General features: G+C 38.7%; 1 protein-coding gene across 1 annotated transcript in view; it reads left to right on the top strand.

Annotated features, from left to right (window-relative positions):
• The first annotated feature begins 3,592 nt into the window (after positions 1-3,592).
• The window catches only part of LOC120534651 (zinc finger protein 721-like), a 51,800-nt gene continuing 43,019 nt past the window's right edge, over positions 3,593-12,373 (top strand). The window contains exons 1-2 of the mRNA XM_039762242.1: positions 3,593-3,811; positions 5,478-5,996. Of these exons, the coding sequence (XP_039618176.1) occupies positions 5,513-5,996 (484 nt within the window). The 5' untranslated portion in view covers positions 3,593-3,811; positions 5,478-5,512. The remainder of the gene's footprint in view (positions 3,812-5,477; positions 5,997-12,373) is intronic.

The following is a 12,373-nucleotide window of genomic DNA, read 5'->3' as shown; positions in this document are numbered from 1 at the left end:
CCTGATTCCGTCGCTTTTTGTGACGTTAGCGGCATTACCTTTTTTTTTAAACAGCAATTTATACAAGCGGAAACATGCAAATGTGTGAAGACATGTAGATTAATAGTAAATAAAAGATCATAAATGACCACACGTATTAACATGAGGAGTACGATAGTGACAGCCCCTTGGTAGAAGTTGACACTGCAGCGGAAAACCTTTCTGCAATATTTTGTGTGCGTTGAGCTTTTCAGTCACATTGCCTTTTATCTAACTGCTCGAAGTAAGATGCGTTCATTCTAGTATGAAATCTTAAGGTCTGTCCGCACTTGGAATGAAGCGTCGTGTCCCATTATATAATCCTATTTGTAACAGAATATCATGTTATCAGCTATATGCTAAATATGCTCTTGTATATCCATACTCTATAAAGCCAAAGAGTTGGCACCATTGCGGTGACTGCAATTCAGAAAAGCATGGAGTGGCCTAAAGATATCTGTGTTAAAATGTACTGGTAGGTCCAGAAGTATTTTGACAGAGATACAATTTTCATAAGCTTGGCTCTGTTTGCCACCACAATGGATTTGAACTGAAGAAATAATTATGTGACTGAAGTGTAGGTCTTCAGTGTTAATTCAGAAGGTTTAAAAGAAATGTTGCATGAGCCATTTAGGAATGACAGCCATTTTTCTGCCAAGCTCCCCATTTCCAGGGGCTTAAAAGTATTTGGACATTTGACTACTAAGCTTGTCCCTTGTTATTTTATTAACTATTAGGCAGGCAGAAGGTCTGGAGTTGATTCCAAGTGTGGAATTTGCATTTGGAAGCTGCCACTTTGAACTCTCAAGATGAAGTCCATGCAAATAAAAACAAGTCAATATGTTTTTAAACATCTTAAATTAAAACTGCAAGTCTGCACTTCAATCACATCTTGATTGCTTCATTTCAAATGCATTGTGGTGGAGCTCAAAGCCAAAATGATCAAAATCATCTCACTGTTTAATTAAATACTTACGGACCTAACCATTTCTCTGATGCGTGTGATAAGGTCGCATCAAGATCAAGTTTGGTGAAGATATTATTTGACCCTGACAACATGAAGACGCTATATCAGATCGATGTCAGTTAAAGCGCAATTTACTGATACAGAGGGTAGGGAAAAATTTGGAGCCCCTTGTGCATTGTGCGCATGTGCAGAGCTCTCATATCATAGGTGTCCTGGTGTGGTTATTGCATTCAGCCAGTTAGCTGGGCGCAGCTTTTTTAAGCAGGAGACATCCACACTCGTATCACTTTTCAGGTTGCCAGTACTTCAGTCAAATCAACACCCCAAAAACATAAGCAAGCTAACCACTCAGGCTGCCTGGGAGTGAACTTTCTCTGGGCAGGCTAGTAGGGAGTGAGGCCTGCCTCCTGGTTCTGGTTTGGCGGTCTCACAACATTTGGCCATTTTGGAGAAGGGTCTTGCTGCAGACCTCCAGAGCTCTGTGACTCAAGACCTCCTCTAAAAAGCCAATTGGATTACACATTCATGTCACTTGGTTTACTCTACAGTTGTCATTATTTGAGTTCGATAATCCCACCCAACCCTACTATTAACCATAGTGTATACAGGAGTATCACATAACATCACTGGCAAACAATACAAAGTGACAACTTCACCATTCTAGCGGAGCTCTGGAGGTCTGCCGTTAGACTCCATTGGGCATTGTTGAGTGTGTGTGGATCACAGCAGGTGCTTTAGCCTTTTCTTGTAAGTTTAGTGGTCTCTTGACCACCCTGGGATTTTTTTTTTTGTTGGGTTTTTGGATTTGTTTTTTTCAAATTTTATGTTTTGAGTTGTGAAATTTTGGCTTTCTCATAATTAGTTAATTCATTTTAGTTGTTGTTTTGTTTTTGTCAGTTCTTTAATTTTTTGTCTTATTTTCACATTTTTAAGATTTAAGATTTTTATTTTTGAAGGTATTAATTTAGAATTCTGTATTTTGTTAGTTTTTTTTTTGTCAATAAATTCATTTCCAGTTTGAAGTTTTATTAGTGGCCACAGCTCCTGATGATTCTTCTTCCACTCCCTGGGTGTATATCTTAGAGGACTGAGCTTGGTTCTTATTAGCGCAGTGTCTGTAGATGGCAGGTCACCTCAGTTGCATGCTGCTACGACCCTTAGGTGCTGAGATATTCAAATGAGAAAGTCAGCCCTAATGAGCATTGAGCAGGCTGAGGTTACACTCGCTGATAGGCTCACCTACCTTTTAAATGCCTGACCCTGCTGTTAGTAGAGGTGTGTTTGTAGATTTCAGTCCTGCTGCCTCAATCCCTTGCTTTTAATCAAATATTTGTTGAAGTTTAAATAACATTAATGAGAACAGAAACAATGACACCATTGGGTTTCTCATTAATAAACACTCAAAAGCAAACAATTACAAATGCAGTAAGTACAGTAAAGCTACAACTCCACACCCACCCACAAAATTGTCCCTTTAAAAAAGGTTAGGAGAAAATGGCCTGAGTAAAACGCAGGCCAAATGTCAGACCTCACCAAGCCAGGATTGAAGAAGCAGGAAGAGAAGAGGGACAGCAAAAACTGGCAGAATCTCCACTACAGCTCGCCATTTTGTAATATTTGAAGAAGATGAGGACCCATTGATCACCATCCCTGAAAGTTCTAGGAGAGTAAGGTTGAAAAATGAAGCTTGCCAAGATGCAAAGGAGAAACAGAAACATCAGATTTCCAGCAAGAAGTTAAAAATGTCTTTTCAGCTTATTGTGTCTTGACAAAACAGACTCCGCTGGATGGAAGTACAAAGGAGATGAGAAGACCAGCAACAGAAAAAAGTGAGGAAGGGAAATAATATTAGTGTGCAAAACAGTTGAGAGAAATTTAGAGACAGACAGCCACAAAGCTGAAACTGGGGGGCACTCCCAAAACGTATGCAGAAAATATACCCTGGATACTCAACTCGCAGATTGAACAAATGGAATCAGTGGACAAAACCCTGGAAAAACGCTTTTGGGGAGAAGAATAAGTGCTCCATCCCTCAGTCTTCCAACACTCTTCTCCACTTCGTACTTTCAGGTGCTACACAACACAATGTCATCAGCATAAAGTCTGCACCAAGGCGCTGGTCTTTCATCCCATGACTCAGCACATCTATAACCAGTTCACAAATGTAAGGACTTCAAGAAGCCCCGTGGTGCAGACCTCCTCTAACTGGGATCTTGTTTGTTACCCCGACGCTGCTTTTTAACCCGAGTCCTCACTTCCTCATACGTATCCTGGACGATCCGCACATATTTCTCTGGCACTCCTTTCTGTCTCATGCACAATATGTGATGTTTAACTATGATATCCTTTTCTTGCACATACATTTTATTTAATTTCCTTATGACATCTTTTTTTCAAGTGCTTAATTTAAATTATGCAGCTTTGCTCATCTGCCTATAATTAGTGGAGTGAATTGGTAGGTTAAAGTTTTTATTTTTTGCTTAAATATATAATAATATCTAAAATGTGTCATTTTTATTAAGTAAGCGTTTTTATCCCCCTTGTATTCCAATATAACTACTAGATTCTTCTACTGAAATCTAAAGTCGGTAAACTATTGTTTTAAGAAAGTGGACATTTCGGATGAATGGGTATTGCAGGCATTTAGGGGACTTTTATTTTGACACCTTCGCTGCTGTTTCTTTGAAAACCGGAAGTTGTTGTCTTATATTGCCGTCTTCACCCTCCACGTGTGTCTCTTCGGCGCGAGTCTTTAAGTGTTGACTCGTGGGGCGTCGTTCATTCTGTGAAAACCAATTGTGTAATAAAGTATCTCGTAGGTAAAAGGTAAGTACGAAATTAAAATATTAGACAAGAAAAATAAAAATTAAAGCGCACTGCCGCGACGGTCAACACTGGCAGCTATCGCACGGCCCGAACTTCACCGGGGTACTTCGTTTGCTTACGTTTTAGGGTTCATTTTACGCCACCCCCACGTTTAGACCTGCATATTTATCACTCCGTGTGTGTTACCTGCTAATGACTCTGATGGCTGTGCACTTGTGGCTGCAATTCATGATAGGCCCATTGAGTTTTGCATGTCTTCATTAATTCATTCATTCATTCATTCATTCAGAATGTTTGGCGTCTGTGTTATCTGTGTCTGTTTGCGCGAACCCCCAATTAGAAGGCGCAGGGCGGTATGCGCTATTTTTAGAATTCTCGGCTTCCTTGTGTCTTGCGGTATGGACGCCAAGTCCCGGTAACCTCAAATGTTCACTGCGCCCGCTGTTCTGTGGGTTCACATTAATTTTCTTGTCTCATTTATTTCTAAAAGCGTCGTGACGATTTGATTTCACCACCGCTAGGTAATGGTCAGTAACCCATGAGGTTCCTATGCGTGGGAAATTCTTCAAAGTAAATGAATGTTGAATTCTGGGTTCCTCCTATCAAATGCGCAGATTATTATTTTTGATGTCGATGATAATATGGGGTTGGGCAGCACCTTGAAATGAGTGCACCATATGCAGTGATTGACCAAAATTAAGTTAAAAAAATAAATAAAAATGAAAGTACAGTTTACATAAGTATTTAGTAATGCAAGCTGATGATTATGAATTTGGATTTGTGTGTTCTGTAGTATTTTAATTGAAAACATATTACAGTCAACCCTCGTTTATCGCGGTTAATCCGTTCCAGACTCTGCCGCGATAAATGAATTTCCGCGAAGTAGGATTCTTTATTTATAAATTGAATATTTTCGCAGTTAGAGCATAGAAAACCTGTTTACGACCTTCTAAATACAGTATAAGGTGATTTAACAAAGCGTGTATTTAAACGTCAATGTCGAGTTTAGTCCTCTCTATCAAACTCTTGTTAATGGCTCCATATTGTCTAAACTCGGCCATAAGATGGTGAGAAACTGTCTTTTGCAGTTCTGCCTCTAACTTCAGTAGAAAGAGGATAGATTTAACAAGTCGTTTCCTGTTGTTGTTTTCCTGATAACATTGTATGTATATTTTAAAAGGCATTAACAGATATCAGAGATTCCTTAGGATCATTTAAAACACATTGAAAGGGAATATTGACATTAGTGGCTTGTAATAATTATCGATACAGGTAATTGGTAAGAAGTTTACTAGATAAAGCATGGGCAGCTTGTGAAGCTATTGCAGTCAATCAAGAGTTTTCTGTTGAATGGGTCTCTGCCAAGGCATTTTGTTAGAGTTGGGAGTGAGAACTGTCAGACTGTCTCATTGACTACAGATCTGTGGCAGCCGCTCCCATTGTGATGAAATGCTTTGAATTACAAATCACACACTTCAGAGGTCAAATTTGAAGAAAAAAAAATGTATGGGATTAACTTCATTTCTTAGAAGTCCAGGGAGGAGCAGACAGAGTGATTAAAGGGTATTAAGCAATGACCGATGTGGAAACCATTGAAAGAGTTGATTCAGATGGTTTCCAGTGCTTTTTTGATGCAGATCTGAATTCTGCTTTGCTCTATCTACAGAATAAAAAGGAAGCCACCATTTCCAGTTGTACAACATGGAGGAGGTGTGCCCGGCTGTTCAAGAACCTCTGGATGTGGGATGCAAATGTGAGGAGGGACTCTCCGAACAGATGTGTGCGGAAGAGAAGAGTCCTGCACTTTCCAAGGGGCTCCCTTTAAAGTGTAACATTGAGAAAAGAAGCGTGGATATTAAGAAAGAGGACAGTGTATGGGAATCTACATACCTTCACCAAGAGAGTATCAGCGTTAAGACAGGGGACTGTGAATCTGAGTCAACTCTGAACATCAACATGCCGAAAAATGAACTGGTTAACATTGTCAAAGAAGAGGAAGATGGTGACATTAAATCAGAAACTGACACACTGCACATTTGTCCAGATGACGAAGCTGTTGGTCTAGGCTTCATGCTTAGTAGTCCGTACTCCCTGCAGGATCCTTCTGTTCACATAAAGTGTGAATCTCAGGAATATGACATGAAGACGTCTGCAAAAGCATCTGGTTCAAGACATTCAGAACAAGGTAAGTGCTATGATTGAAAAATACAAAGAATTAGCCTGAGGCTCTGGGCTGGAGAAACCTCTGGTGAGAAAAAGACATTCTGCTACAAAAATGTATTGTGATATCTTAGGCTGTATTGTTTGCACATTGTATATCTTTACTCAATTGCAAGAATCCTAACCCACACTTCATAACACAATGCAAAAAAGTGTCTTATTTCATAAACGATTAGGTCAAAAAGTCAAACTTACTCTCAAACGGTCCAAAATGTTTTTAGAATTTAGCATGACTTGTTTTAAAATAGATAAATTGGATTTGTACTAAAGGCCCATCATATTCTATGGTTTTTAGAGATCTTTAACTTGCAGGATTCATTTACTTACTTTTAACAAATTGTGGCACCCACTAATAACTTCCAGTCATGTAGGCTGATTCCCCAGTGACTCATTCCAACCAGTCTGTAACTCTGCTTTTGTCTTTTTAATTAATTTAATTTTAATGTGAAGCAGATAACATTCCATGCAATTTAAATCAAACTTAACAAAGTAAACAAACAAAGCAAAACTCAACCTCCACCCAAGAGAAAGAGGAGCACCAGCACCCAGAACTACTGTATAAAAGGGAAAAAAAGAAAGGAAGAGTACTTTTTTTTTTTTCTTTCTTTCTTTTCCCCCGAAAAGGAAATTTATTCTAAAATGTTACTGATCAGATTCTGCCACATTTTAAAAAAAGTTTTGCACCGATCCTCTGAGTGATAATTAGATTTTTTTCCCCAATTTCAAACAGTATATGACATCAGTTACCCACTGACTTAGAATAGGAGATTTAGGATTCTTTCAGTTGAGCAAGATAAGTCTACGTGCCATTAGTGGAGTGAAGGCAATTAGTTTGTCCTTCTCCACTTTAATTCATTCTAATTAGTAGGAGTCAGTACTTTGTTTGCTTTGTGTTAAGTTAGCATTAAAAGAGATGAGAATTGCAAAAATGTATTGTTTGGGTGGAGGAGTTTATTTTCTAAAAGCTGTGTCAGATTTACATCTTGAAACAACTCGCATAAGTCCTGTCACATTTAAGGTCTGTAGTTGCGAACCTCTCGACACTCCTCAGTCACCAGGGCTGTCACTGCAAGTGAATCACGGTGTGTGGCGAATTACAAGATTATTTTGAAGTTTTCAGACTGATTCCAAGGTGCGCATTGTGTCCTGTATTGTGGCACAAGGGGTGGGTGTGTGTGATTTGAGATAGCCATTTGACAAAAAGAATATTTGTAATATGTAAAAACACTGTTTTTTATTAAAAAAAAAAAAAAAAAATCACAGACAACTCTGTTGTGTGCCCTTGTAAATTCACCACAATTTTCAAATTTTTTCTATTGACTTCTTGATTAAATGTTACAAAGATGAGAGAGAGCTTATTGATGCATGGGCACAACAAATTCTATACTGCAAAATTCCATTGGAAAACATACAGAAAATACTGGTCACGGCTGCATGTTAGCTCGGGTGTAGGATTTTCATGCCGATTTTGTATGTATGGTGTATAAAATATAATGGGTTGTAATTTCTGCACTCACATATACTGTAAGTACATTAAGTAACTGTATAGTCTTTTTAAATACAATAGCTGTTTGCAGTCAACCTTGAAGCCTATCCCATCAGTTATAGCAGTCACAGACCTGTGTGTGGTCCATCAGAGACCCACTACCATTCTAGACAAAATGTCAGCCTGCCATACGTACTCTCATCAAAGGAATTTCAGAAAACCAGAGACCACTTGGCGTGGAACCTTGTAAATATGACAATTGGGAAACCACTCATAAATGGGAACCTGCTGGTCAGAAGTCAATCCAGAGTTGGCTGCAGAAGGCACCCAAGTACAATATAATTTAATATAGACAGTGGAAGTCCAAATGTGTGTGATTTCTTTGTATGGAAGATAGGGGGCATTGCTGCTGGGCAGAATGGCAGTAAAAAAAAGAAACATCTTCCTAAATCTGAATGCAAGATCAAAACTTTACTTAGAGAGAAAAAAAAAAAAAAAAAAAGAGGGTTTTCTTTAATCCAGGTACTTTGCAAGTTATGATGTAACAGCCACATGACTGCCAATGGGGACAGCAGCCTGTAAGCAGTACGACCACAGCAATATTCTAAAAAGAGAATGAAAACAAATAGCTGTTAATATATAGCAATAAAAATATAAAGGAATATCCCACGTCAAAATTTGATGTTTGATAAATTATGTTGCTTAAATTGATGAGTCAGAAAAAACTTGTTTTCATAGAGAACGGGTATAACAAAGTTCCTGACACAGTTGGAGTCACTGACTGGCAATGCTGAACAACGTCCATTTAAAAAGATATTAAATTAGGTTCATTGCATAATCCCCATGTGAGGTATCCAAATGTATTCTCATAATGTCCCAAACACATGTATTTTGGCTACACTATTATGAAAGCACTTCCAAAATATCCTCTTGTCCATGAAAGAGAAGCATTATCAAATGTGAGTGAGCCTTGTGAACTGAAGACCTTCTTGATTCCTCATTGCTGTGTAGTGTAGGACAACAAAGCCCTAGTGCTGTTAACAGCCCCTGCATCTCTCTGCAACTTGTATTGTCAAAATCGGACTCGGTTGATTTTTGAAAGTCATAGTGATAGGCCGTTTTTGTCTGAAAAAGTTAACAGCCAGTGAGCACTCAACCCAGAAGTATAATGCGTATACTGAATGCAAACAGAAAAGGACAATGGCGGCAGACCCGGGGTTTGGGGTTGAAGGAAACTACATGTTTTGTATGCTGCAAATGGCTGGGTGAGCTTCATGAATAGGAACTGACACACATGTCTGTTTAGTGTTTGTCGTAGCACGACAGAGAGGAAAATGAAACAAATCTGATGTGGATAGCATGTGACTTTGTGCGTATTCACAGCACGAGCATAGTATATGGTGTCATTATTACAAAAATATGTAAGATGTGGCATCACTAAAGTTTATTTTTCACGTTTTAATCCAGTTTAAAGGAATTTGTTTTTAATTGGCTAAATATGAACATTTAAATAACAGTGTTTTCACACCTATTTTGTTTGATGCAGCTCTTTTTCTTTGTGTTTTTTTTTTTTTTATATTAAACTTGGGTGTGAATTCCCTGAAAGTTCAGTTCATTTAGGTAGATATGAACATGCAAATCACACTCTCTGATATGGACCAAAACAACCGTACTAGGACCCTTGGTAAAGGGGGTCTCAGTGCGAGTACCAAGTGAACCTTGGAGTGGTTCACATGAGAGATGAATATGACCCGGCATGGAACCAATCTAAATACATGAAATACAGTGCATTACAGGTGAAGTTGTGCATGCTCTGGTAGGCTTATTTAAGTGCCTGCTGCCTGGTGATTAGGACATTTCTGAAATTTTGCTTTCAATCAGTCATTGCTTGATGAGGGGGAAAAAATTTGTTTAAGGAAAGTCATTCACATCATGAGCAGAGGGTTAACATGAATATTTAAAAACAAAAATTTTAAAATAAATTATGCACATGGGTGCAAATATAACATAATTTGCATTAAAAAGCTCCCCCAGTTACCAGCAAATCAGAGGAAGCATAGAACCTGACTCCGGATCACTCACAGCCTCTCACATGCATGATCAGACATCACTTCCCCATGTTTATTGTCTTAGCTCAATTCTTCTTTTTGTCAAAACTTGATTGCTTTGTATGGATTGCAATAAAATTAATAAAAAAAAAAAAAAGATATATAATCACTTGTGGCTGGATCAGTCCAAACATATTCAGTGGTAGGGAGAAATGAATAGCACTACCCTGTGAGACACGCAATCAAACCCCCTAATCTTACACAATGAAAGTGATGTGCAGAGGTGGGGTGTCCTCTTAATGTACACACCAGCTTTTTTTTTTTTTTTTTTTTGGGTACACTCACTTATTTGATGCGTGTCCTTTTCATATGGAAGGAGTGGTGACTCTGAGGCTAGGGCTCTGTGCTGACAATCGGAAGATTGCCGTTTTGAATCCTGTATGCCAGAAATGATTCCACTCCTTTGGGCCCTTGACCAAGGCCTTTAACCTGCAATTGCTCCATCCTGCCTATGATGTTAACCTGCAAGCAAGTCCTCTAAATTGTAGGGAAAACTCGAGGGTTGGTGGCAGAATTGGCACTTTAGCCTCTGCTTTTTTTTAAAAAAAAAAACCTGACACTGTTCCACTCCATTCAAACTAGTGTGGCGCTGAGGTGTCGCCCGTTGGACCGCTGCACTCGGGTCATAATTTGGGATTCTAAGGTGGTTTGTCGTGTGCTCGGTGTGGCAACACGCTGTATCAGTGCAGGCTCCCAACCTTGGTATCCAATGCATAGTAGCACATAATTTACAAATAGTCTTCCAGTTGTTCAATAATAGGTGTTTTCTTAATAGAAGTAAATAAACAAAATTATGGGAAAGAGAGCAAGCTATGTCTAATCTATCCTTCAAATCCTGCTAATTGTAAGAGCCAATGTAACAATAAGCTTCATGACAATAACTCCTGGAAAAATTGGAAATTCAGGTCAATATATACTATTTTAAATTGAAAAAAATCTTTTTTTTTTTTTTTACAAGCTGGCAGGATCTAATTAAAGTTTGGAATACGCATTTAAATTGAGGAAGCAGATTTTCTTCCCCTTTTTTCTTTTTTTTTTTTTTTTCTTCTATTTTATTATTTACTTATTTTTCCTACTATTAAAGTTTTACTGTGTTGGCCTAGCTCTTTCTCATGCGTGCTCATGCGTGGGGGGTTGATTTGATTTGAACATTAAAATTTTACTTGCTTGTGCGAATGTTATTTGATTTTAATAAATTCAATAATGTTTAAAAAAAAAAAAATGCAAACTCAGTTTGCTGACTGTCCATGAAATTTTTTTCTCCAGGATAAAATGTTTTTTAAGCCAATAAAAAGAAGTCCACAATATGCCCACGGCCTGTTCATTGATCTGTTTAGTTCACTTGAAATTTTTCGGTATGAAACGCAAACTAACTGAAAACTGAAACAAAATAATGAATTGATCCCTGGTTCGGACAAAGTAAACAGAATTGGAGTGTGAAAAGTCCTTCAGATTTGCCTGTAACTTGGTGAATTTGGTAATTTTGTCTTCATATGTTATATATATCCAATATAGTAGATGAAACTGTTCTTCTGAAATGAGTTTTAAGAAAACCTTTTTATCAGTATGCTAAAAATTACCTTATAAACTTGTGAAACAAAATGAAGACTGCAATGTGTGTATGTGATAAGAATGGGAATTGGTGATTTATAGGTCAAAGGGAATGTTCATTTGCATAGTGTTGTATGTGGACTGTGTGTAATGTGTCAGTGTATCCCTTTAATAGTAATACCCATAGCACCATGTGCATCGACCTTATTGGTGAATCAATGCTACAGGAAGAGAGGACAAGGAAGAAGCCATTTCTTGTGGTGTGTTTGCTGGGCAGCAGTGGTGAGTGAGCAAGAAAAGCTGTACTTTTGATTTATTTGTTACTTTAGTCTGACAAGTATTTACAAATACTTGTAAGTAATTTCACACAAACATTAGGAATTTTTCTTTACGCTGAGAACCACAAATGCATGGAATACACTACCAAGTAGTGTGGTAGACATTATGACTTTAGAGACTTTCAAAACTCAACTTCTTCCATATCTTTCTGTCCTCTGCATCTTGTTCTGTTTCACCCGTCACCTGCATGTCCTCTCTCACCACATCCATAAGCCTCATCTTAGGCCTTCCTCTTTTCCTCTTGCCTGGCAGCTCTATCCTTAACCTCGTTTTCCCAATATAAACCGCATCTCTCCTCTGCACATGTCCAAACAAACGCCATCTCACCTCTCTGACTTTGTCTCCCAACCATCCAACTTGAGCTGACCTCCTAATGTACTCATTTCTAATCCTGTCCATCCTCATCACACCCAGTGCAAATCTTAGCGTCTTTAACTCTGCTACCTCCAGCTCTGTCTCCTGCTTTCTGGTCAATGCCACCGTCTCCAAGCCATATAACATAGCTGGTCTCACTACCATCCTGTAGACCATCCCTTTCACTCTTGCTGATATCCGTCTGTCACAAATCACTCCGGACACTCTTCTCCACCCATTCCATTCTGCCTGCACTCTCTTTCACCTCTCTTTCTCAATCCCCATTACTCTGTACTGTTGATCCCAAATATTTAAACTCCTCCACCGTCACCAACTCTACTCCTTGCATCCTCGCTCCCCCTCATTCACACACATGTATTCTGTCTTGTTCCTGCTGACCTTCATTCCTTATCTCTCCAGAGCATATCTCCACCTCTCCAGGGTCTCCTCAACCTGCTCCCTACTATCGCTACAGATCACAATGTCATCAGCAAACGTCATAGT

The sequence above is a fragment of the Polypterus senegalus genome, chromosome 8 (assembly GCF_016835505.1).
Source record: "Polypterus senegalus isolate Bchr_013 chromosome 8, ASM1683550v1, whole genome shotgun sequence".
NCBI classification, from domain to species: domain Eukaryota; kingdom Metazoa; phylum Chordata; class Cladistia; order Polypteriformes; family Polypteridae; genus Polypterus; species Polypterus senegalus.
This window is presented reverse-complemented; position numbering and strand designations above follow the sequence as displayed.